The sequence below is a fragment of the Colletes gigas genome, unplaced genomic scaffold (assembly GCF_013123115.1).
Source record: "Colletes gigas isolate AHSC1104 unplaced genomic scaffold, ASM1312311v1 Colletes_gigas_Sc00048, whole genome shotgun sequence".
In the NCBI taxonomy this organism is placed as follows: Eukaryota; Metazoa; Arthropoda; class Insecta; order Hymenoptera; family Colletidae; genus Colletes; species Colletes gigas.
The window spans coordinates 501699-525196 of record NW_025106677.1 but is presented as its reverse complement, the minus strand read 5'-3'; the positions used below and the strand labels follow the sequence as shown (position 1 = coordinate 525196).

At 33.4% G+C, this 23498-nt stretch overlaps 2 protein-coding genes across 6 annotated transcripts in view; one reads left to right on the top strand and one right to left on the bottom strand.

Annotated features, from left to right (window-relative positions):
• Positions 1–490: 490 nt before the first annotated feature.
• LOC122403288 (leucine-rich repeat neuronal protein 3-like) lies at positions 491–5854 on the bottom strand. The gene is made up of 6 exons (XM_043406728.1): positions 5640–5854; positions 5221–5492; positions 4280–4539; positions 2901–3192; positions 2350–2514; positions 491–1075 (listed from the first exon to the last, which is right to left on the bottom strand). The coding sequence occupies exons 1-6, from the start codon at positions 5833–5835 to the stop codon at positions 749–751; spliced, it is 1512 nt and encodes a 503-aa protein (XP_043262663.1). The 5' UTR covers positions 5836–5854; the 3' UTR covers positions 491–748.
• A 3316-nt stretch (positions 5855–9170) lies between these two features.
• LOC122403258 (homeobox protein PKNOX2-like) overlaps positions 9171–23498 on the top strand; it is a 36591-nt gene continuing 22263 nt past the window's right edge. For 3 of the 5 annotated variants that reach the window (XM_043406673.1, XM_043406671.1, XM_043406668.1), the window contains exon 1: positions 9171–9579. The gene's annotated coding sequence lies outside the window, so the exon portion shown is untranslated. Of the gene's footprint in view, positions 9580–11813; positions 12230–13219; positions 13518–23498 lie in introns of those variants that run through there. The other 2 variants (XM_043406669.1, XM_043406670.1) reach the window with 2 other exon arrangements.

Here is a 23498-nt window from a genome sequence, read left to right as displayed (position 1 = left end):
AATATACTTCATTAGTTGAATGTTAAAATTTATAAACTGAAAATGTCACGTCAAGTGACTACAAAATACATCAAGTACTTTTAAGGAAACGAAAATAGTTAACGATTTATCAGAACGTGGTACAAAATGGAAGTAAACGACAATGGACTGTCAAATTCTGGTCCATAATGTAAAAGATGTCTTCAGTGAAACTAAATAATACCTTTGGAGACACAATTTTTCATTGAATTAATCAAAATAAAATGCAACACGTAGTTGAAATCACATTGTGTTTATTAAAATATGCAATGCAAAAAGTACGATTAAAAATGATAAATAGAAAGAGTAAGATTAAATCGTGAATGCCTCAAAAGAAGCGTTTACATTTTATTATAAAAATACATATATTACTTGATGATTAAATACATGATACAAATTCGACAGAAAGTTAATATTTCATGATATACGACTAACATAAATAACGTCACCGATGTAACCATATTTTGTTCAACTAATTATAGTCTAGATAACATTAAAAAATTCATAACTTACCGTGCAATCATAATACTCTTAAATAATCGTATCTTCGCTGAAATTTTTTATCGTACGACGTTTGTGATTCTGAGCCCTTAACGAACACTCTGAATAATGATCCACTACGAATTAATGTTTATAACTTTTGCAAAACACCAGCTTGGGGGTGGTGTTAGTCAGCTCGTCTAACTCGTTCCTATTTATCGACTAGATTTCATCGACAAGAATGGAGACGTCACATGTCGTCGTCGTTGGCAGTTCTCTTGTAGAAGGCGCGGGAGAAGCTCGCTGGTCCTTGGGTCCCGCAGAAAAAGTATCCACGACGCCAAAAGACGAAGACTGCCAGGCAAACGGGAATGGCGAGCATCAAACCGATCATCACTCCGACGAGGATCATGGCGTCCCTCTCGGGCCTTGCTCCGTAAAGGTCCGGACAGCGAAGCGTTCTGTGTGACAACGACGACAAATTCGTCCCTGCATGCTCTGGCGGTGATGCACAGGTAAGTGTACCGATGTTGTCGCCCAATAATTTCTTCCCATACTTTGGCAACAGTTCGCCAATCTGCGGACACAGGGACAGCACTTGTTAAACAGTGGCGGGTAATATCATAATAAACTCCATTATGGTATTAATAAAATAGAATTCCAGGGATAAGGAGAGAGAGAGAAATGGGAGACAACAAGAATACCATTAAAAAATAATCCCTGATTGAGAGATTCAACTTTTTCTTGTATCAGTTTGCATCTTCGTTTACACAAGAGCTTGCTCCACTTTCTTTAATAGAATTGTATGCGAATAAGAACAATGAGTTATCGAAACACTGATTTCGGGAACCCCCTTTACGAAGTAACGTCATTTTATATTAGTCATCGTTTTCGATAAAATTGATTTGAAAAATTCGTCCGATACGCACACGATTGAGTAATATGACGTGAATAACGTGATCTATCCATTAGTCATTATTTTTACTTGTGTTGGTATTTGCTATCATAGATGAGGTACGGTATTATCTGGTTTAATTGATTGTAAATAGTCGTTATCAACTGATTCTCTGTCCTTCCTGCACTATTCATAAGACTTGTTAAAAAATTCTTTTCTCACAATATCATTATACTTCCTCTCCATCCTCATTTGTTGACAACTTAACCCTTATGGTGGTAACCGAAAGTTTTATATTTGTTTGATAACCGGGGTGCCCAGGTACCCTCAACATATTTTTTTCTTACATAAATTTACTACTATACTTTCTCGAAGCTTTTGATTTTTAATTTATATAACTCAGCAAATACGGTTTCAACAAAATACTTAATATAATCTCACACTGAAGTTACTTATCAGTGTCTTTCCTATAGAATACGTTGTACATAGAAATTTAAAAATTGAACTATCCTTGCAAATAATGAACATTGGCAATAAACCTCGTATCCGAGCCGGCTTACTTTTGTACCAGAATTACCAAAAAAGGTTTGAATAAAATCAACGACGTCTCCTTGCAAGCAATTTAAATGTTCATTGGAAGATCTAAATAAAGAATACATAGTGATATTTATAATGTAACTATCGTCAAAAATGTTTTCACTGTGCAAGCAAATACTAATAAACTGCCATCCACACGCCTTCGCACGAATACATGTTTGAAGTTTCATGTTCTCCATGGAACACTTGGCCAAACTTTAAAACTTTAAAACTTAGCAAACTCCGTAGTCGAAGATTCGCAATATTGGCGTGCATCTCGTAAATCGAATCGACTGGTTCGATATAATACTTTTTCCGTGTCCCGCCCCTCCTCATTCAAATAACCGCATACGTGGTATTTCATTATTACTAGAACTTACCAGATATTGATTATCGCAATCGCAGCTCCACTTGTTCTTCGTCAAATCCAATTCTTCGAGCAAGTCCCACCTTACCAGGAGGTACTGAGGCAAATATTCCAGGGCATTATCCGATAAATCTAGTTTCTTCAGTGGCGGCCATGTGATCTCTTTGGTCTCCTTCATCTACGATCATTTCAAATACAATACTTTTCTGGCGCTCCTCTTTCTATTAAACGCCAGCATATTTATCGCTTTGCGAGTCTCCATCGAAAAGGGAACGACGATACCTTTTCTCTCATGATAATAAATTCCAGGAAAAATATTTAAACGAAGATGCGTGCCTTTGTTATTTGCCAGTTTTAATTAATACCAAACACCTTTCGCGCCTTTTCACGTTCGGGGACAAATTCTCAGTATTTTCAGGTTTTAAAATTTTGCTCAATCATGAAAGACAGGTATAATAAATTCATCTTCAGGGCTACTGAACCTGCCACTTTTGCTTGTAGACTTCGTTCGAAAATAACTTTTACATTGAAAGTGGGACTTTTCATTACGAAAATGATAAATACCTGGAACGTTAGAGCGGATTCTTCGATTGTTTCCAATTTCGGGCAATTTGATACACGGAGGTGTTCGAGCATCTCCAAGCCTGAGAAACTGTTCGCCTCGATCGTTGTTAAATGAGGCATGCAACAAAGGCTCAGTTCCTTCAGTTTCGACATAGACGGGAACGCGTTCAGATGATCGATAACTTTGATCGGATTTTCGTCCATATAAAGGTACTCCAGTGACACGGCCCCGTTTAATGCAGCTGGAGGAATCGTGAACTGATTGCCGCTTAAGTCCAATTTTTTTAGATATCTAAAGATTTTACGCAAACATATATTTAACGAACGTGTCAGCGATGTACATATCTACAAGACTTCTTAGCAAAAATAATTAGTAAGGTAAATGTACCAATAACTGACTAGACCAAATAATGTCTCATACCTAGCCATTGATGCAAATATTAACTATTATTAAGCATAAAGTACAGCTTTAGGACATTTAAGAAAATTGTTTCACAGTTATATGTATAGTGAGTTTTCTTTGGTTCCTTACGATTCAATATTAGGCTTTCTCACGAGTGGAAATGATTTACAAACTTAGAAAGCACAGTATTTTATTATTCAAATTGTTTTTTATATTTTTGTTTGCCCAATAATTAACCACTCGTTCTGTTATCGAGTTATTTGCCAAGTTCATTTGAGCATAAAAACTTATAAGTTCTTGTATTTTCCTCGATAACGATTGGAGGTGAATTATAATTTTCATTTGTTTTCCATGCAATAAATGCAAAAATATCTCACTAAAAATTTGTTTAATAAAAAATAATGCAATCTACTTGTTGTATGCAGAAAATTTAGAAGAAATGGTGTCTTAAGCTGACCCGTTATTAGTATATTTACCTTATTTGTCAAATTTAACACGACTTTTTGTTCTCATAAAAACGGCTGTGCTTAACCCGCTCCGATATCAGTGCTTCTTATCAGCGTATTCCGATCTATCGATTTAGTTTCCGTTATATTATATGTATAGATGCTTCATCACTTTGCACTCCGATATCAGATTCGAGCAGAAAGTCGAAACGATGTTAACCTCGAGAAACGAAGGTATCGAGAATATTCAAGTGCACAATTTTAAACTTAGAAGGACTGATCAGTCGCAAAATCTTAAAGTATCTGTACTATTTCTTTCGTATAAAATGGTTCCATAACATTATTCATTGATTCTTATACCTTCGATATTTAAGAGTCGATTTTGATTTAGTCAGAATACTAATACAGTCATACCCCAAACTTGTGTACCAATTGGTTCCAGAATAGCTGACGTAAGTCGAGGTAAAGTCTTTAGTCTTTAACGTATCGGTTCGTGACTCACAGGTGATTTTACAGGATTAAAGTCTTACGTGGTTGTGTGAAACTGGCTGTTTTCGATTTCCTTTAAACCGCAGTAACTCAAGTCCAATTCTTCTAATCGTTGTATAGAGCTGATCGCTAGGGAAGTACGTACGTCGATATGCGTGAACAAATTGTGAGACAGATTTAGTATTCTCAGGTTCGACATGTGTTCGAAGAGATCCTGATGGATCGTATGAAGTTTGTTATACGATAGAGATAATGTTGTCAGATTTTCCAATGGTTCATAAGCGGTCGATGAAAATTTACCCTGAAAGACGAACGAATTTTAGTCGGAATCGTAATCGAATCTGAAAGAGAAGAACGAATTCACTACGATCCTTAAAATAATTAGAGAATTAACTAATCGTTTTCATCGTTCCGCCATGAACGCCTTTAAATTTTTCTACCCGTTTTTTTAACGAATAATGTAATAGTAAAATAATTAAAAACTTAAATAAACATAAATTTTACCCGATAGATAATATAAAAATTATAGTAACAAGGTCGATACGTAACGGTTTTTAATCTTGACGCGGAAGAAACATCAACGTAAATTGAATTTTCAAGATAATAACTATGACTAATAAAAGATTACAGGAATTATTGTATACCCAGAATGAAGTCGTTCGAATACTTGAAAAGAATGAATCTAGGTTTATTCCGTTTCGATACTCTAATTAAACGGAGTACACAAAGATTTCGTGTGGCTCGAAATATTTGAGAACAAAGACTCTACTCGACTGAGAGAGTTTATTAGAATGCTTTGAATTCTCCAATAACTCCAGCACAAAATGGCTAGCATGTAATAAATTAGTCAGGTGTTTGATAGTAATTGAGATTGTAGTGATGATACAACATTTTTGCTTCTCTTTATTGTAATTTTAATATAGTATAACCGTTACGAGTATACCTACTTAATAATATAGCATGACTCAAACGTTATAGTTACCTCAAACGCGTGGGGAACCAAATTCTCAGAAGTAAGTTCGTTATGACTTAAATCTAATTCCGTTAGATTAATTAATTGCTTGAAGGCGGCCCTGTCGAGTTTCGTGATTTTATTTTCTTTCAGAATTAATTTTTTAACCACAATCTTTGGGAAAGCTTTTACATGGTCTAAGAGATTTCCTTCAAACGATATCGTGCTTATAGTTGTGTTTGGCCATTGAGAATCTTCGAGATTAGCGGTTAAGTTTTTGCCCTTGCAATCTATAATAACACCTGGTACGAAAAACAAAATTCTATCGAGAGAAATTCACAAAAATAATTCTGTTATTTGTATATTTATTTTGTACGATTAATTTTCATATTCTTGTCTTTTTAGTTTGTCATCGATGTTTATTACGTGTTCGAATAGTTGCACAATACCTGTACAGTTGCATACGTTACACACGTTTGGAAACTTTGGTACAGGAGGTAAAGCTGTCACTGTTTCGTTTGTTTGTTTATCCTCGACAATTGCACTATTCGTATTATTACTTTCCGTGGTAACGTTTGGGGAGATGCTTTCACATTTGATCGACGTAAACGTGAATAAAAAAATAAATACTAGTAGATGATCCATGATGCCTTGGGAGATCTAGTAAACGTAAAACTATACACTGAGAACTGAAATCGGTTGTCTTGTATCAAGTCGGCTGTCCCTGATAAGAACACATTGATAAGATACCGTTGGTTACTCGTCGTTCTAAGCAGATAAATAGTAATCCATTTACAGTTAACGTGTTTTTTTTTTAATAAAAAATGCTATATTTTTGAACAGTACAAATTCATTCGATAAAAATAATTGATAATAGGCACAGTAAACTCTCGATCTAACAGATTTCGAATTTATCGGACAAAATGTTAGTCTTACGTCTGTACATTTCTAAATTATACGCCATTCGATTCTTCCACGTGTTATTTTAAAATTTAATAATTTGTTAAAGACTATATGGAAAATTGTTGCCTTATTCTAGTACCTCTTGGATAAATATTGTGAAATAGCCACTACTCGAAACTTCGCCTGCGTTGAAATCATTTTTACCGACAATATTTTATTTGCTTACATGCATTGAAAATGTGCATAGAACAAAAAAGATTTAAATTTAATTTCTAACAAATTATGACTTAAATGTTTTTACAGTAAAAGTAAATGTAAACGAAATTTCGCACATTTTATTTTGCGATGTTATACAGGGTGTTCGGCCACCCCTGGGAAAAATTTTAATGGAGGATTCTAGAGGCCAAAATAAGACGAAAATCAAAAATATCAATTTGTTGATTGAGGCTTTATTAAGAAGTTATTAAAAAATTAAATTAAAAAATTTCAAATCGTTATAGAAAAATTATTTTCGGTCCCGGGAGTTAATTACAATTATTTTTGGTGATTAGACATACCCTCGAAATCCTACCCATTTTTGAGAAAAAAATTCAAGTAGGTGTGAAATTTTTTCGACAAAATTGAAAAATTTCAAATCGTTCTAAAAAAATTATTTTTAATTGCAGAGGTCAATTACAATCATTTTTGGTCAATAAACATACCCCTGAATTCCTACTCAGTTTCAAGAAAAAAATTCCTTACCGAAAATATAATTTCTGGCCAGAAATGATTCTCCGAAATTTCATGCGATCTTTGAAACATCATAACTCCTGAACGGATTGGACGATTTTAAAGTTTTAAAATGCAAACAACGCGTATTTTAATGGAGAATATGTAGAAATTCTAAAAATGTTGAAAAAGTTGTTCCTTGACCCCGTAAAGTGAGGATAACCCCATAAAAATGATCCAATTTTCAAACAGCCATAACTCCTGCAATAGTGAATATATTCCAATGAAACTTTTTTCTGAAGTAGAGCTCATGGGTACCTACAAAAAAGTATTAGACAACTTTTTTTTCTTTTTCTTTTTGTGGGAAAATTATTTTCGGTTGCGGGTGTCAATTACAATCATTTTTGGTGAATACACATACCCCCGAAATCCTACGTATTTTCGAGAAAAAAATTCTTTACCGAAAATATACTGTGTGGCCGGAAATGTTTCTAGAACTGTTTAATGAAGCCTTAATCAACAAATTAGTACCCTTGATTTTCGTCTTATTTTGGCCTCTAGAGTCTCCCATTAAAATTTTCCCCAGAGGTGGTCGAACACCCTGTGTAACTGGTATTTTAATTTTGTCTACTTTAAGTATACACTACCGCTCACAAGTAGGTATCAGAACACTTGGTTTGAATGTCAATTTTTGGACTATTGTAACTTTGCGATAAAAATCGATGAAATGTTTCTGTTATTTTTTTAAAGACTGAACCCTCTACTTTGACATCCCTAAATTGAATTTCCTCGAAGATTCATTTGTACTAAGAAGCATAAAAGTATCGGTATTTGTTATTTGGCAAACCTGATTGGCAATCAGCGATACCAAACAATGTAAACACGTGCATCGTCTTGGTTAGCATGGCTTGAAAAATCGAATAGTATGCCGGCAAGTTAAAAAAATAGATTGTGTTAAAACCAGTAGTTAGCTTTTGTTGCTGCTGTATTGCCCAGAGAACAAGCGATATTCTAAGCCAAAGGAATGAGGAATTACAATTACATCAAGACTACCGAATGAATATAATCTCTGTTAGAATGGAAACCATCTGGACAAATGATAAAATTGTTCAATTAATACAGATCTATTATGATCGTCCCAAGATATGGGTTTGTCAACATAAAAATTATAAAAATAAAAATAAGAAGCACGATGCAATAATGGAGGTCGCAGTCGCTTTTGACGAAGCAAGCTGAGAAATCGAAATAAAAATAAAAAATTTAATAAGTAATTTCTCAAGAGAAATAATGAAAGAAAAAGAAAGTATAAAATCAGGTACTGGTACCGAAATATTTATAAAAGTGATGTACTTACAAGTGTTAAAAACTGAAAGTAAGGCTAGAAGGACAATTGATATGGAAGGTAAGGTAAGTAATAAAAATACATTCTTTATATTCACATTTCATTATTATCTTATTGTTATGACATAAATGGTGAGAAATTATAAATATTATAAATTAAGATTTTTCATGTTGTCAAGCAGCTTCTTCTATCAGTGGAAAATAGTTTTTGAATTCTTCTCTCACTTCTTGTGCATCCTCTGAACTTTTGCAAGCTATTGGTGTAAAATTTGCCAAAGCTATAATTCTTGTAATTCTACCATCCAGGCAACAGGTATTCAATTTCCAGTATCCGATCATTCACTATCAAATGTTCCTGGAAGGTTATAAATATTCCTTGATGCACTTTAAATAATTGCTAATACTACTTTGATTGCTGTATTAAGTTGCAACATTGGCTTTTAAAACACTAACATTTTTAAACTTTCTTGCCCATTGCTACCACACAATTAGAGAAATTCCTCTGCGAGTTAACATCTTTTGCCACAAGTTTTCATGCTCATTCTGAGGCATCTAGAAAAATAAATTATCAAATATTAACTTATTTGAAAATTAATAGCTCATTGTTAGAGGAAGAGAATATTTTTGAAAAAGATCAAATTTCTATCGCACAAGTGTCTTTTGAGAATACAAATGATGCAAAAGAAAACCAATTTTTATCTCCCAAGTATGTACCAACTCACTTATACATAAAGTAAGATCTTATGGTAAAGAGTAAAAGTAATACTTTTACATAACATTGAAGTACATTAATGAGAGCTCCGCATACTTCTGGAATAATTCTTGAAATTGCTTGTACAAAATTTTGAAGAAATACATGAGGGTGTGATAGAACTCCCATGTTGCTAGAAAATCTCAATGCTATTTCAAGATGTTCTTTCGTAGGGATTATTTTTCTAAAATTCATATCTTTTATAACAAATTTTTTCTTCCGATTTACATTTTTTCTTCTGAATGAATTTAAATATCCCGCGTCGATCGAACGATGCTTGAATGGACATAGAATCGCGTGTATGCCGCCATCTACGGGAGATTCAAAATATCAACGAAGGAGAAACCTTCACTAAAAGTATTGAATCGATGACGTCACAAAAGACGTGTCAGTGGAAGGAGTAGACGGGATTGTGGAGGAGCATGTTGAAAAATGTCCGATTGCTTTAATTTATCGTGCGACGTGAATAGTGGTAAACAGACGCGTTTGTGTTGACCACGTTAGTGGATAATAGTACCGGTGTCGGTACATGATTATCGTCGGGTTTCGGGATATCACGTGGACGAAAAAGACATTTCTATTTCGGACGAGTCGGACACGCCGACCAAAATATCTTTGAAAAATAAAACTAGTGGACGGTGTTGTTTTGTTTCTGTGGGATTTGTCGGAACTGGCCTCGCGGTACGGTAAGTTAACGAAGAATAGTATTTCCCGATACGGTGGCACAGAGACAGCTGTTTTCGTACATCATATTTGATCGGTTAACCTCCGCTGGGCTATGCACTTGCGAATTTGTGAGGTTAGGTTCGTTTGTTCGTTCCTTGTGCGCCGATACACGCGAAAAACTTGTTTTGTGCGCAATACCCCCAGTGAACGCCCATTTCTCGCGGTCTGCCTTGACAGAATTGCGGATTGATATGATCGATATTGTCAAGGGTCTTCCAGAAAGCAACTTTTTTGGGTGACATCACGCGTACCACGCGACCATAGTTCACCGTCATCTACTTTTTCCTTGATATACCACTCGTCTGTTTTATCTTACGTCGCGAATAAATCTTCTCCTAATTGCTTCATTATTTTAAAACAATAATAATTTTTTCTCCGATGTTGACAACGCCGTATACCCGCCTATATTTCTCGGATGATAATTTAATTTGAAACCGCGTTATACGATTGAAATTCTAATTTCGTTATGTTTATAATATAGTCAAAAAATCCAGAAATGACGTTTGGCAGGGTACGAAAGATTTTTGCTGCATGTCTGAAATTTACTTCTTTCACCATACATTGTATCCTCAAAGTAACATAATCAATGTATAACAGTATCGTTTTCTTTATCCTGTTGTAGCTTTAAAATACGAAATTAAACGAGATATATGTATACTTATGTTTTAGTAAAGACTATTTTTATATTAAAGAATCTTATTTAAAAAATGAGATTTGTATAGAATATTACGAATTTCTTAAATTGAATAAATCACTTATTGCATGCATGGTTTCTTCTTAAATATTACGAATTAATCAAACATATATTTTGCTGTACGCACGGAACTCTGTTGTATCAGTTATTGCAATAATGATAAATTACTTTCAAAGCTAAATATTACGAAATTACAGTAAATATTTTATGTTTATGAAGTAAAGTATGATAAAAATTGATATAAAATAATTGTACGGTATTTATCATAGTTTTTTCTTGCGCATAATTATAATATATACGTATTGTTTTATTCAATGAAAACAATCCGCAAGTGAACTCGTTCCATACGCAGAGAAAATGACGTATGCTAACTAATCCTTCGTTGCTCTACAGGTAGATAATACAGGTTGTAACGTTATCGTCAGTACTAAATACTTCTACTTGATTTGATGAGACTTTACTTACTACTATTACTATTACCAAGTACCAATATCCTCATTTTTGTTATTAGCATTATACATCGCGTAAAGACTGACGAAATATTTTAATTAGGAAGTGTTTTGTTTAATTTTTTTTATATATCAATTATGCCCCTTTAATATTTATTTTGTAAATAAATTTAAAAAGGTTGACCAGGTTATTTGAATCGGAATGAAGTTTTCTAGAATAAACAATAAATATGATTTATTATGACTGCTATACCAGTTTCCCTGGGGATATCCTCCATATTTGTTCAAACTATAGCGTAACAAATAGAAATATTTAATGGTCCAATGGAGTACTTGTTATTTTACAGTATTTGTCATTTATTATTTGTTTCAAAGACACATTGTATGTCTGAAGTGCCCAGGCATCAATGACCACCATAGCAGTTAAAGTGTTAATACATATGTATTTTGAAAATTGATCTACTTTGTATTTATAATTCTAGCCAAAATAAAATAATTCGTAATAAACGAATTGTGTCAAATGATAAATGGAAAATTTAACAACGCAAGCGTTATACGTCGTGCATACAATCGATCAGGAAAACCGGTTAAAATCGTTCAGAGAATTTGTTGTGAAAGAAGGAACGACAAAAATGCCGCAACGAAGTGTCGTTTTATTATACAGTGTACTGGAAGGAACAAATTAGTACAAGTATCGAGTGAGAAATTTTACTTTTGGACGGAAATATATAGATTTAGTATATTCTTTTTTTTTTGGTAAATTTTTTTTTTTTTAAGTTTAATTCGATATGCAGAAAAACGTAAAACTGGAAGAATATTTGTACCAGTAGTTAGATATAATTTCTAATACGAATTAAAACAGCGTTCAGAAAATAAATTAGTAAAACGTCCATGCTTCTACATTTTCTCCATATATTGTCACACGCATGCGCAAAATCGTTTTGTTTTACAAATGTCCTTTAAAACATGTTCTCTTTTACAAAATGCCAGAATAATTATCCATTAATTCTAAATGATGCATTCGATCGTGTTCAATGTCTTCGGCGCACGGAATAATTATTGTCACGGTGCGTCATCGTATAATACGCGGTCCGAAAGAAGCGGCGAGACGAACTCGAATTTCCCGCAGAAATTTTATCGAGCACCCTATAGGTCGCGCAGCAGTCAGGCATCGGCGCCGTCGGCAGCGGTGGTCTCTTGTAGTTTTTGCTACGCCCTCTTCGCATGAAAATGATTCTTCCTCGGCGCGCCGTGGTAGTAGGGATCGTCGACCATTGGTTATCGAACGTTTGACTGACAGTTCGACTATCTCGTGTCGGGCCAGCGATGAAAGGGAGAAAGAAAAACAGCTTCTGGTTCCCTATTAACGCCTACCGACGATCCGGTGCACTTCTCTAACCCGTGTCTTCTTTCTTCGTCGGTTTATTGCCCGACACGACGCCGGTTTAATACGCCGATGACTGACAGGTAGTAAACAACTCCGCTCGTCCGCGGGGATACCATCTTTGTCATAATTAACTCTTTCGGTGCCGGACCGGTATGTGCGCGCGTTAAATGTGTTTCTTGCGGTGATACGTTTTCACCGATACTCGGAACGACTGTGACGTCTGCGTAAAAATACTGAACTAAAGTAGCAAATAATTAAACGTAAATACGTACAGGGTGATCGGCTACTGGGTGTACGCAATTTTGAGGGCTGATTCTGCGTGTTGAAATGAGACGGAAATCAAGAACGACGAGATAGCGTGTACGAGGTCTTTTTTATTTTTCGATCTGTACAAAAGGTATTGTTATCGCAAAAAATGGAATACTATTTTTTTTAAATATAAAGTAGCAAAAATAGCAAAAAAGTGGTCCGACTTTACGTTTGACCGTATTATAAAATATTTTTTCATCATGATTAAAGTTAAATATTTTGTTAATTTAGGATTATTATATTTTGTGAATAATTTGCACGAATGTCTGTATTTCTACATGAATAGTATATTTCAGTTGGTGATTTACGATTACAGAAAAATAATGTATTTTATTTTATGATTGTAACTTTGTAATTATTTTTTTAATGAATTTTATTCACTTTCTTCTTCAACTGTAAAATTTTTTGCATTTATAATTGGTGGAATGTAGGTTACATCTATTAAATTTTTATGCTTTTTTATTGTCATTCGCCTTGGAAGTAGTAAATAATGGAGACAACCGTAATAATGGAATAATTTTGGTCTCCCTTCTTGGCGAAAGATCTAAAGCTCGAAATTCCTCTTCACTATTTATCGAAATTTTATAAAATATTTTATAGAAAATAATTCCACTGTATTTTTAACCAATTAATTGTTCTCCATCGGTTGTTGTTTTTTTATTAGAACAGTGTTACTTTTTCTATTACCGTAAGAAAAATAATTTCGGTCATTATCAAAGTAAGCATGAAGATGCAGCAAATAATAATGAAAATAACAACTTTATTTTATTACTTCGCGTCAACTTGGCAAAAATTTGTCTAATAAAGAAAATTTTAATTTTGTCATATATTTTCAGCAATTGATAACTCAAACGTAATTTCGTCATTCTTGACTGTTTTATTTTGGCATATAAAATTATCCATTAAAATTTCGTAACCAGTAACTGAACACCCTGTATATGCATTGCTGCTCAAAACTTTGGAGCATCCCGTCAATCATTATGGAAATAAAGCTGTTTTATACGCATTACTTCTTTCATTAAAAATTCTAATCTTTCGTGTCAGGAGAATATTACTCAGGTATGATATAAAATAAGAATTACATTTTGTTGAGGAATGCAGTGTCGCCATCTATTAGACTTATCCGAATGGGACTTCCCCGCGCGACGCTAGAATGTTCGTAGTACACGATGGTGAAACATGGCCTTTTTTTATTTTCGTAAAGTTACACTATGTAGTATTAAGGCATTATTAAAGTAATAGTAACTACATCAAATATGTTCGTGTTAATGGTGGCCTTTCCCAAACTATAACACATTTCGTAAATACTCTTTACAAAAATATGAAAAGTTTACAGATTGTTCTTTTCAAAAAAAAATACGAAAAGTACTAATTTTATTTTTTATTTTCAATTAATTAATTAATGGCTTTTTTTTAGTTAGTAGAAATATTTAAATTAAATTTGCATATTTAGCTATTTTGCAAAGAAATGAAGCCTTTGCACTTCGTTGTTAGATTTATTAAAAATACAATCATAATTTTCATTTCAAATTATATTAAAGCAATTCCCAATTATATTAATTTTGCATATTGCAAGGATAATATTTTCAGTTAAACGTTTGTATAAGAACAAAGAAAGGGTTAATTTATTTCAAAAATTTGAGGGTGCTCTAAACTTTTGAACAGGAAGTTATGTACAGAGTGTCCCACATAACCAGGATGAACTATATCTTTAAAATTTAGTATACTTCTGGTTTCATGTATTTTATAAAGAGTGCTTATTAAGAATAGTGTTCCATTTGAAGCAAATTTGTTTAAAAATGCGACCAAGTTTTGATATTAATTTATAGATGAATGTTTGATAAGAGAATAATACAGAGGGTAGTAGTAAAATTAAATGTTCGCATTGAAAAATTATACAATAAACGTTGTGCAAATATTTGACCACTGACGGGTGTTTATTTAGGTTTAAGTACTTTCTTACGGCCGAACATGATTTCTGAACCCTAACCGTCTGCTACTGCTTTGGCACTTTAGGAGTTAAACATTTGTTTCTTTTCTTATTTACGCTCGTAAAAACATGTTTCATTGCTCTTGTAGCTCCATTACCTTTTCTTACATGTCGGTGTGAGTGCACCTCAATATGCTTGATATTTCTATACTAAATGTTTTATGTTTCTCTAAAAAATGTTGAAATGTGTATTGCCTTATTGAAATTTGCGGTGTTATGAATTTATATTTAACTTTTCGTATAAGAAAATATTAATATATTGATCGGATTTTGTGTCACATTAATTTTCCAGCTTTCATAACGATAGTTTAATATTAATTATTGGAAGGAATCTTAACACTGTATGGTATCAAGAATTAAAAGTTCCCTTTTGCAAATTAACATGTTACTTACGCGTCTGCGTGAATTATCACTTTTTACTCTTTGATTGCTTCTAATTGCACGTTTCAGTGTCACAGTAATTATGTGCTCGTTACAAGGAATCGACGCATTAAACGCGCGGTGCAGTAAATTGCATGGGCAGAATGCACGTACGCCATCATATAGTTACCGCCAATCCGTTTCATTTGAATTAATAACAGTCTCGTTTCCGGTTGTACACGACACGCGCCTCAACGTTGTAAATTTGCTTTTTTTATTTTCTTTTTATTGTAAATGGTTTCACAAAATTAAACTCACGTCCTTTTAATCGCATTTTTTTTTTTTTACATGTTTGTAATTATCCAATCAAATTTTGATTTTGTTTACATATGTATGACGCAAATATTTATTTTCGTGTGATTTTTCGAATGTTTTAATTCTCTATGTAATGTTTACTAATAGTTTACTATCAGTACTTCGAATTATTTTATGACGATAATAAACCACAAATATATATATTTTTTATAGATATTTTTCTACAGTTTTTGAAAAAGTGAGTAATGCAAAATTTCACAGTGTTTAGGAACAGTAGAGTTTATATTTATAATAGATTACAATTGCAATTGCAACAAAATTTGTATCTAGAATAGTAACGAAATTAATTGGGGTACAATATTGTTCTAACTTCTCTTGCCTTTTTTGATCGTATTCGATGAAAAAATGAAATATTGCAAAATGTAATATTTCGATATAAAATGAAATATTTCCACACAAAATCGGTCACCCCTGGGAAAAATTTTAATGGGAGTTTCTAGAGGCCAAAATAAGACGAAAATCAAGAATACCAATTTGTTGATGGAGACTTCGTCAAGAAGTTATTAAAGTTTAAAGTTCCACTCGTACTGAATTTTCTTCTCTAAAATGTGCAGGATTTCGGGGGTATGTCTATTGACCAAAAATGATTGTAATTGACCTCTACAACCAAAAATAATTTTTTTAGAACGATTTGAAATTTTTTAATTTTGTTGAAAAATTTCACACCTTCTCGAATGTTTTTCTAGAAAGTGCGTAGAATTTCGGGGGTATGTGTATTCACCAAAAATTATTGTAATTGACCCCGGAACTGAAAATAATTTTTTCGGAACGATTCGAAATTTTTTTTTCACGGTAACCATACAGTTATGGTCAGACATTATATTTTCAGTAATGAATTTTTTTCTCGAAAATAAGTAGGATTTCGTAGGTAGGGGTATTCACCCAAAATGATTGTAATTGACCCCCGCAACCGAAAATAATTTTTCCAGAACGATTTGAAATTTTTTAATTTAATTTTGTTAATAACTTTTAACAAAGCCTCTATCAACAAATTGATATTCTTGATTTTCGTCTTATTTTGGCCTCTAGAATCTCCCATTAAAATTTTTCCCAGGGGTGGCCGAACACCCTGTATACTTCGAATAATAAGAACAATTCAGTTGAATTTGACTCAGTAGATGTTTGAAGGAGTAATTTTCGTGTGATAATTTTTTTTTGTCTCGCATAGTTTGTGAATTGTAACAATAAAATCAATAATAGCCGAACATTTGTGGGTTAATTTCCACCCCTTAAAGTAAACAAATTAAGGTTCGAGCTTAGATGTTGAGCAAAATAAATCTTGGGTCAAAATTTATGAATTTCAACGACGTTACGGAAGTAAATACTATAACAAATTAAGACATTCGATATAGTCAATTAATTTATACGAATAAAGGATAAAAGATTATTTCTTGCCACGTGACGTCGTAAAGCGTGCGGTTTGAAGTCGCGTAAAGCAACGTCGAGAACGTTTCGTATATCAAGATATTTCGATAGATATTATGGATCGGTGGAAGCGTTCTTCTTACATCGCATCTCTCGTCGGCTCGTTAGAGCATATGCGTCGCTTTCATGTCCGGTAACAGCTGCGTCCAAATACCATCGAGCACCCAAGAATTCGAAAGCGATATAATGCGTCGTTTGAAGGAGTAGAATAAAGAAAAGAAGCGTCGTTCCCTCACGCATCTGGAACAACAATGCGGAAGATTGAAAATGAAAGCAACAAGAACAGAGTCTCGTTTATTCAAATCTTGAAATAAGAGGCGTGTGAAATATCTTTTTTTGTAATTTAGAAAATTAAATTATTTACGTTTCATTTGTATCACTATGCAGGATGTTTCGTGCAATTGGGTACAGCTATATGTATGTTTAAAAATTTACTTCGAATAATAGACAACGAACAAAAATATAATTCTAATTTTAACTTTTATTAGAAATTTTAGAAATTTTTATTAAGATAAAAATGTTTCTGATTGGCCAATTTTTACCATTGTCCTTTGTCTAATAAAATTTATTTCCATCTTTAACCGTTTTGAAGATGACGTTGTGCGAAACACACCCTGTATATTGACGTTTTTTTAATAGGATTGTCTATTAATCTATCGATATATCGAGAAATTGAGAGATCTACTTTACCGATTGATAAGCATTGTTTAGTCGAGCCCAAGATGATAAAAGTTCCACAAAGTGGCGCAGTTTATTGGGAAATGAAGCATGCAGTAAAGGAGAAAGCGAAGGTCTGTAGTTAATTATACGTGTGAAAAGCGGTAGCTAAATCACCAATGCTCATGCGTTGATAAACAATAATATTCACGGTTGGAAGAACACAAGGTTGTTAATTACAAAAAAAATGCAGCAACGGGAAATGTGTCATTCCCAGACGTTTTGAATAAATATCAATAGTATCCTGAATACAAAATAGACAGAAATCGATTTGTTGCATAAAATGCGAGATAAACATCGAATTAAGACGTTACAAAAACGTTAATTATGTAAGAACCTTCGATAGGAATTTCTATTACATAAAAGGGAAATACAATCAGGTACGAAGTAACATATGGAACGTCGAAAGATGTTTTGACGATTCATTACTTTGACGAATGTTATTGGGAAAAGAAAGTAAAAGAACGATGAAAATCGTACAGGGGGGAAAAAGAAGAAATTTAAACGCGTTTAGGTCGATTCAACGCGTGGACACAGTTGCGGAAACGAACCACACTGACCATTCACCGTCAGCGATAATATTTTTAAATGAAAACGCCGAGAAACGAGCGGCACAATAAATATCAGGTTTAACGGAAAGACGCGATAGTGGTGGAAGCACCACTTGCAAGTAATGGTACCTCTCTGTCCACTTCCTTTTTCTACCGACTTCTCCATCTGTTCTGGCGCCACCTTCTTTCTCTTCGCCACCTCATGGCGTTCCCTCAACGTGCCTGTTCTTCTTTCACGTCGTTACGCGAGTCTCCCCGGAGGGATGGGCAAAATATATTTCAGAAAGTATTCGAACGACGCGAATAATTCATTCGTTTGTCTCTTATTTGTAGTCGAATGGTTAACCTTTGAACGGCGAATAGTTTGAAACGAACGCGACAGACGAATGCTAGGTTATGTCGAACCACAATAGAATTTCTATTTTATGCATACAATTTTATGTATATTTTTAATTATATATATTATATTTACAGAGCTATTAAATACAGAATATTTCTGTACCTTCTACCTCTGTCGAGTAAACATATGTATAATTAAACTTGAGCGAAGAATACGGAAACAGCTTTATCCGAATCGAAATGACCCTACATTAACTGCACGGAGGGTTAACCACTTCCGCTAAAGTTGATTCATTGATGCACGTGACCAAACCATCCATAGTAATTCCAAACGAGCCATAATCTGAAATCAGGAGACAAGTTTCACGCCAAAAGATCAGGTTTATATCAATTTTAGACAGACGCGTACAATAAATTCGTTTATTAATCATTTTTTACAGAATAATAAACTTTAAAGCAATGTAGAATACGTAATAATACATTTTTATTTTATTGCACTTTATTTAAGTGTTTTTTTTTTTTTGACTTTTGTGGATAAAATACTTTCAACAAAATGTCTTCAAACGTGGTTGAATGATATTACTGACCTCGTTGTCGTATTTCATTTTGAAACATGAATAGAAATATTACTTACTATTAATTAGTAAAATTAGTCTATTATTTGTATTGTCTCATACTACAGTAAATATACATATAGAAAACTGAGAAAATTTTGCAATAAATGTAAAATTCTCCTTTGGATGTCCATTTGTAAAATTATGACAAAATCATAGAACAAATGCAATTTTCAGAATTGTTTCGTTATAATATACGAGTAAATATTGACTATCAAATAACGATCACTAAAAAATCCTCAAAAACTATTCGTCACCTATTTTAGGAACTGAATAATATAAAGGGTGTTCGGCCACCCCTGGGAAAAATTTTAATGGCCGATTCTAGAGGCCAAAATAAGACGAAAATAAAGAATGCTAATTTGTTGATTGGGGCTTCGTTAAAGAATTATAGAAACATTTCCGACCACACAGTATATTTTTGGTAAAGAATTTTTTTTCTCGAAAGTACGTAGGATTTCGGGGGTATGTGTATTCACCAAAAATGACCCTGCAACTGAAAATAATTTTTCCAGAACGATTTGAAATTTTTTAATTTTTTCGAAAAATTTGTCCACATTCCTAAATTTTTTTTACGAAAATGGTTAGGATTTTGAGGGTATGTCTGTTGATCAAAAATGATTGTAATTGACCCCCGCAACCGAAGATATTTTTTCCAGAATGATTTGAAATTTTTTAATTTAATTTTGTTAATAACTTTTTAACGAAGCCTCAATCAGCAAATTTATATTCTTGATTTTCGTCTTATTTTGGCCTCTAGAATCCTCCATTAAAATTTTTCCCAGGGGTGGCTGAACACCCTGTATATTCATATCATTAGATCAATTAAATTTATATAGAAGAATGCAAAAGGATTTTTACAAAGTATTAGAAGTAGGAAATCGTACTGTGAAAACGACGATTTTACAAGTGATTGACAAAATTATCATCCGCTAATCTAACTTTGTAATACTGTCCTAGAGCCTTGGTAACACTGTACTGAAGAATTGTATGCCTTAACTATGAAAATAAAAGAAATGAATATAAAATAAATAAAATAAAATTAATAATTAAAAATATAATTCAAATGGTTAAAAAAGATAATTTTATTAACATGAAGTTATTATCGAGCAGTTATGAAATAACACAAAGCACTGGTTTCAAAAGCATTGATTTAATTAATATTTAAAAACATCAGGGATTCATTAATTTTATCTGAGAGCCAATAGGGATAGTTTAAAGTATCATTATAAAGTAAGTGCAACTGCACTTTGTAAATGCACCATACAACATTTTCCTCTACTCTGCGTATACTTAAAATCTCAAGTTAACTATTGTAAATTTAATATCTATGTATCTAGAATCAATTTATGTCTATATCTCGCGTGATACACGACGAAACAAGATGCATCTTCAAGAGTACTTCCTTATCTGTCTGTAAGCATGAATAGCTTTATGCGATGCATATACACTGCCGGCGGAAAGTTTCCGACCACCTTTACTTTTTTCGATTAATACGGTTTAACACAGCTGTAAGTTATAAAACGAACATTTATTCTTTGCTTATTTGTTCGTATTGAAGTTCTCCTTGTTTTAGTACCTGCTTGTCCCACCTGGGAATCCCCCAAACCTTAGTTAGGATTATTTTATGGAAGAAATTCATTTCAGCTGTAGGAATGAGGATAGAGCAGTAAACTTTTTTGAGTGCTCGTACCTGAATTTTCGTACCTTCTAGGGTAGGTAACTTAGGTTGATTGTTACCTTAGCAATATAGACTACATTGTATTCAAAACTTTAGTATAAATATCGAGTAATGGGTGAGGAGGCTCAGTGTAGCAGAGAATCTTCTCAGAGAACAGATCTTGCATATAAAACGTGAGGAAATGGGAAAATCTAAAGAATTGAGTGTTGCAATACGAAGTGCTATATGCACTTTGCATTCTGAAGGAAAATCAGAGCGAACAATAGCGACTCAATTAAAAATATCGAAAACAACGGTACACGATGCCATTGTGCGGTTTCAATCTACGGGGTCACATGTGTCCAGGAAACGATCTGGGAGACCAAGGGTTACCACGGGTGCAGAAGATAAGCATATTATATTATTAAGCAAGCGGAATCGCAAGAAAACTGCATCACAAATTACGGCAGAAATAAATGGTACACGAGGTAACGCGGTGTCACTTACCACCGTAAAGACACGCTTGAGGGATGCAGGGTTATTTGGCAGAATTGCAGTAAAGAAACCCCTACTTCGGCCAATTAATAAAAAGAAGCGACGTCGATGGGCCTCTACTCATGAAACATGGACATCAGAAGACTGGAGTAAAGTTCTCTGGACCGATGAATCAAAATTTGAAATATTCGGCTCAGCACGACGTGTTTACGTTCGCCGTACTACCACGGAAAAGATGTTGCCACCGTGCATAGAACCCACAGTAAAGCATGGTGGTGGGTCGATTCAAGTCTGGGGATGTTTCTCAGCAAATGGAACAGGTGATCTTGTTCTGATAAACGGTATCCTCAAAAAGGAACGCTACAAAGAAATATTGGAAAGCCACGCAATTCCATCAGGACTACGGTTAATTGGGCGCGGATTTGTACTCCAGCAAGACAATGATCCAAAGCACACGGCCAAACTGTGCAAAATATTTCTTCAACAAAAAGAAGACGAAGGAATATTAAAAAACATGGTTTGGCCACCTCAATCCCCAGACTTGAATCCGATTGAGCTGCTTTGGGATCACCTGGATCGAACGGTTAGAAAGCAGTGCCCAACATCCAAACAACACTTATGGGAATTATTGCAGAGTGCGTGGAAAGATGTTTCGCAAACAATGCGAACGAAATTAATCGATAGAATGCCGAGATTAGCTACCAAAGTAAAAAGATGTAAAGGCTCGTTTTTTGACGAAAAGGCTGTATAACGCGTTTATCATTAGTTTACCAATAAATATGTTATAAACTTAACTTTTTGTACTATACTACATCTACCCATGATTAGACGTTAAGGAGCATGCAATATTGTAGCCCCATTTTCATTAACTCCGGAATCATTCACAAATATCGAGGTGGTCGGAAACTTTCCGCCGGCAGTGTACATATAGGTCATTGAATGCATAGTGTCCGAGGCAAGTGTTGCCCTATGCTCTGTCCCCCGCAAGATGAAAAACCAAAATGGTAGATCAGTACATTTATATTGGAGGAAGCAACGTGTATCATTAGATACTGTTTGCTGGATTATAGTCTATAAATAAATTATAATCTTTTAACCTTCTGAAGACTCTAATTACTGTTTTTAACATATTATCAACACTATTTATCAAAGAAGTCTTCAATTATAAATTAAACACATTAACTACCACGCTCATTTTCCATGGCTAGCAGATGTTTTCAATATTTACACAAAATGCAAAACCAGAAATATTCAGTTATACGTTATATTTTTTCTATTTTTCAACTGTATGATCTGGGATGTTGAAATACCAATTACGGTATCGGGTTGAACTTTTTAAATTCTTTTTTACCATTTTTTTAAATATTTAATTATGTTATAATTTAATTTGATCGAGATACTAGAATACAAAATAATTTTACGTTTTGGATATACGATAATTGCATATTCCTATTCATGATAAATAACAGCACTTTCGAAATCGGAATTATTACGTGTTTACAATCCTAATATATTTTTGCTATAAATCATTGTTACTTGAAAAATGTATATGATTTTATATAGCGAAAAATATTACATTTCAGTAAACAGAAAAATGTCAAACTCGATCTTCAATGTCGCTTTATTGCCGTCACCTAAGTAGAAAGCAATCTGCTCGTGGTAAAAACGTTTCCTCTTTTCTTTGCAACTTAAACATTTTTCTTGCACAAACAATTTCGTAAGGTAACGTTAATCTTTCAAAGTAATTGCGTCGATCATTTTATAAGAATCAATTTGTACGTAAATAATTTCCTATAATGGATGCGAATTTGCATCTCGAAATTGATTTAATTATAGAAAAAAGTATACAACGCGACAAGTTTTCTTGGTAAGGCGTAAAAGTAGTATGTCGCTCGACCTTTCATCAAACCTTTCATTTATTCTCTCACGGTTGAATAGATCGGTGAAATTACGTATAAAATATTAAATATGTGTATACAGGATGTTCGACTACCATTGGGAAAAATTTTACTGGGAGATTCTTGGGGCCAAAATAAGACGAAAATCAAGAATATCAATTTGTTGATTGAGGCTTCGTTAAAAAGTTATTAAAAAATTAAATTAAAAAATTTCAAATCGTTGTGGAAAAATTATTTTCGGTTGCGGGGGTCAATTACAATTATTTTTGGTGATTAGACATATCCCACTTTTGAGAAAAAAATTCAAGTAGATGTGAAATTTCTCGACAAAATTAACAAATTTCAAATCGTTCTAAAAAAATTATTTTTAGTTGCAGGGATCAATTACAATCTTTTTTTGTCAATAGACATAGCTCTGAATTCCTACGCGTTTTCGAGAAAAAAATTCCTTACCGAAATTATAATGTCTGTCCAGAAATGGTTCTCCGAAATTTCATGCGAATCTTTGAAACATCATAACTCCTGAACGGATTGGACGATTTTAAAGTTTCAAAGTGCAAACAACGCGTATTTTAATGGAGAATATGTAGAAATTCCAAAATTTTGGAAAAGGTGT

What these genes read in the sequence shown, in the direction of transcription:
- LOC122403288 (XM_043406728.1), bottom strand. Translation starts at nt 5,835, where the DNA reads ATGGATCATCTACTAGTATTTATTTTTTTATTCACGTTTACGTCGATC. An exon ending in AGCCAGTTTCACACAACCAC is followed by an intron (nt 3,193 to 4,279) that starts GTAAGACTTTAA and finishes TAAAATCTTTAG; the next exon opens with ATATCTAAAAAAATTGGACT. An exon ending in ATTGCGATAATCAATATCTG is followed by an intron (nt 1,076 to 2,349) that starts GTAAGTTCTAGT and finishes CTGTGTCCGCAG; the next exon opens with ATTGGCGAACTGTTGCCAAA.